Source organism: Triticum aestivum, chromosome 2B, assembly GCF_018294505.1.
Source record: "Triticum aestivum cultivar Chinese Spring chromosome 2B, IWGSC CS RefSeq v2.1, whole genome shotgun sequence".
NCBI classification, from domain to species: Eukaryota; Viridiplantae; Streptophyta; class Magnoliopsida; order Poales; family Poaceae; genus Triticum; species Triticum aestivum.
In genome coordinates, this window is record NC_057798.1 from 384,775,939 (window position 1) to 384,779,398 (window position 3,460).

Genomic DNA, 3,460 nt, shown 5'->3' on the forward strand with positions numbered 1-3,460 from the left:
GGCCGGCGCGGGGCCCGCGGGCGGCGGCGGCGGCGGCGGCGCCGACGGAAGCGAGAAAGAGACCTAGAAAACTGATACCATGTATGAGATTATGATTGCATGATGCAGATGTATTGCTCTTCGTGCATAGACATGTATATATAATGTATAAAGATGGGCTACGGACCTCAACTACACAAAAAACTAAGAGACAAGCCCAATACACAATATACACATAATACATATACACATCACGTCTTTTACCACATCGGGGAAATGACCAAAGTAGTAAGGCGCGTGTATGTATAGGACGGCCGTGTGTGCATATGCATGCTGCCTGCAGAATTAATTCGCGCCGTTCGTTTCGGGTGGGTAGAGCAAAGATACGCGTGTGCGTGTGCTGTCTCTCATGCATCCTCCATCATAACTCACTCCATAGGCTCCCATGACGCCACGTCTCATGGGCAACCACCTGAGCATAAACCAACGGCCTGAGTACCAAGGAGATGCGCAACGCAAGGGTCGATCCAGGGCTAGCTCCTACACCAAGGCCAAGTGGACGGTCGAGAGAGAGATGTGGCAGTCGTCGCTGCTGTACCCGCCGCCGGCGTCGGCCTTCGTGACGGCGATGTCTGTGGTGTCGTTCGCGTCGCTGGCGTCCGCGGGCCTCTCTGAGCTCCGCAGCCAACACATGGCCTACTCCAAGTTCTGGCACGTCGTGTCTGGACAGCAGCAGAAGAAGGGAGGCACCGGTGGCGTGCAGCTGTCGGGCCGTGACGGGATGCTGGTGGCCTACGCGCCGGCGCTAGTCGCCGCCGCGGCGTCCTTCGTCGTGCCGGGTACCGTGGAAGGGCTGCGCGCCGAGCTCCTCGCCGTCCACTTCCTCAAGCGTGTCCTCGAGGTAAAGGTCTTGCTTCAAAAATTCTTTCTTGAAGACACTCTTTTCGGAAAAAAAAAAAATACTCTCTGTCCCGAAATACTCATCAGAGAACTAGACAAAAATGGATGTATATAAAATTAAAATACATCGAGATATATCCATTTCTTTAACAAATACTCCCTCCGTTCCAAAATAGATGACTCAACTTTGTACTAACTTTAGTACAAAGTTGGGTCATCTATTTTGGAACGGAGGGAGTATTTTCAAATAGAGGAAGTACTAATGAAGAACTGGTTTTTAGATGCCACCAAAAGTATTGCAAATCATGTACTTCAACGGTGTTTTTTCTTAGACCCGGACATGTTATAGAAGTGGGGTTCACATCTTGGACGAAAATTGGCAGGAAAATTAGGAATTTTAGTGCATTTAGGTCAATCCATTGTGGTGACACATGAATTTGAGTCAAATTTAAACAAAATCCAAACTTATTTCGTCAAACTTTATTTGAATTGGAGTTGAATATTTTCTCTCATTTGACTGAAAAATGGGAAGCAAAATCAAGGAAGAGAAATCTCTGTTTTCAACAAGGTTCAATGGTAGTTGAAACCTGAAAGAAAAACCTGAGGACTAAACTTCACAATAATTTGATGATATCCAATTTTTTATAGGTTTATTGAAATCAAATCGTGTTCCAGTAGAGGCATGAATATTGTTCTATTACAATCTAGTACTTCCTTCATTTCAAAATAAGTTTCCTGGTTTTAGTTCAAACCACTACTTAATTTGCTCTTTTACAAGGTACTCTTCATCCATCGGTATAGTGGGAACATGCCACTCAACACGGCGCTCGCCATCTCCTCCAGCTACCTGCTCAGCGCCATCACCATGATCTACGCGCAGCACCTCGCCGTCGGACTACCTGACCCTACAACGGACCTCCTCTCGCAACTCAGGAAGGGAGGTGACGACGATACGGGGTACAAGATCCCCAAAGGCGGGCTCTTCGAGTTCGTCACCTGCCCGCACTACCTCTTCGAGATCACCGGATTCTTCGGGTTCGCGATGATCTCACAGACGGTTTATGCGCTCGCCATGGCCTTCGGCACGGCAGCCTACCTCGTCGGCCGAAGCTTCGCCACCCGGAGATGGTACGAATCCAAGTTCGAGGAATTCCCGACGAGCATCAAGGCTCTGGTGCCCTATATCTTGTAGCGTGCCAGCTAATTGGTTGCCAACCGGATTGTCTATTCACAAGTAGTCTCATATTTATCTAACATCGGCGACCATTCTAAGCCTTTGTGTCTGTCGACCCCTAATCTCATCTCACTCCATACATCAACTACCTGTTGAGTATATTGATTATTAGGAAAGACGAGACAGACTAGAATTTGTTCTGGCTTGTCTTGTATTCCAAGTAGATCATTGTACTCCTATATATATGCCCACGAGGCTCAAACAATACAAAGAACCAACTATTCCATTAAATCCCTCTCTCCCTTCTAACATGGTATCAGCCTAATCGATCCTAAACCCTAGCCGCCGCCGCTTCCGCACCCGCGCGCCGCCCCCGGGATGATCGGCCTCCATGACCGCCGCCGGGGGCCGCGCAGCCCGTACCTAGGGTTCGTCCGCCGGCCGTGTTGCCGGCTGCCCTAGAGAGTCTTTTTCCTGATCCTTTGATCTGGGTTTTTCTCTCTCTCGCCATCGCTTTGATCGGCGTCTACTTTTTGGTTTTCCGATCCACTTGATCGGTTTGCGTCGCCCATCGCCGCCATCGACCCCCACACGCCTCTACTCCGACTTTGGTATCGACTACACCGGCGTCTTCTCCTACTAGCGGCCTCGCGCGACACGTGGTGGCCTGGAATGGTCCTTGTTCGCGCCTCAGTCCGCTCGTCAAGTTGTGCCGGTCATCGCTGCCCCTTCTTCGATCGGACCTACAACCATCCCCGCCTCCATCCGGTTCCTGCAGACTTCATCAAGCCAGCCACCATGCCACAAGCCTCACGATGCAAGTTAAATCAGCCATCTCGTATGAGGCATGCATGAGCCAAACCATGCGTACGCGTGAAGGAAATATGCCCTAGAGGCAATAATAAAGTTGTTATTTATATTTTCTTATATCATGATAAATGTTTATTATTCATGCTAGAATTGTATTAACTGGAAACTTAGTGCATGTGTGAATACATAGACAAACAGAGGGTCACTAGTATGCCTCTACTTGACTAGCTCGTTAATCAAAGATGGTTAAGTTTCCTAGCCATAGACATGAGTTGTCATTTTATTAACGGGATCACATCATTAGAGAATGATGTGGTTGACAAGACCCATTCGTTAGCTTAGCATGATAATCGTTTAGTTTGTTGCTATTGCTTTCTTCATAAATTATACATGTTCCTATGACTATGAGATTATGCAACTCCCAAATACCGGAGGAACACTTAGTGTGCTATCAAACGTCACAATGTAACTGGGTGATTATAAAGGTGCTCTACAGATGTCTCCGATGGTGTTTGTTGAGTTGGCATAGATCGAGATTAGGATTTGTCACTCTGATTGTCGGAGAGGTATCTTTGGGCCCTCTCGGTAATGCACATC

At 48.0% G+C, this 3,460-nt stretch overlaps 1 protein-coding gene across 1 annotated transcript; it reads left to right on the forward strand.

Moving 5' to 3' along the window:
• The first annotated feature begins 329 nt into the window (after positions 1–329).
• Positions 330–2,344, forward strand: LOC123045043 (3-oxo-5-alpha-steroid 4-dehydrogenase 1). Its single transcript, XM_044467961.1, has 2 exons — positions 330–880; positions 1,658–2,344. The coding sequence occupies exons 1-2, from the start codon at positions 425–427 to the stop codon at positions 2,069–2,071; spliced, it is 870 nt and encodes a 289-aa protein (XP_044323896.1). The 5' UTR covers positions 330–424; the 3' UTR covers positions 2,072–2,344.
• The last annotated feature ends 1,116 nt before the right edge of the window (positions 2,345–3,460 follow it).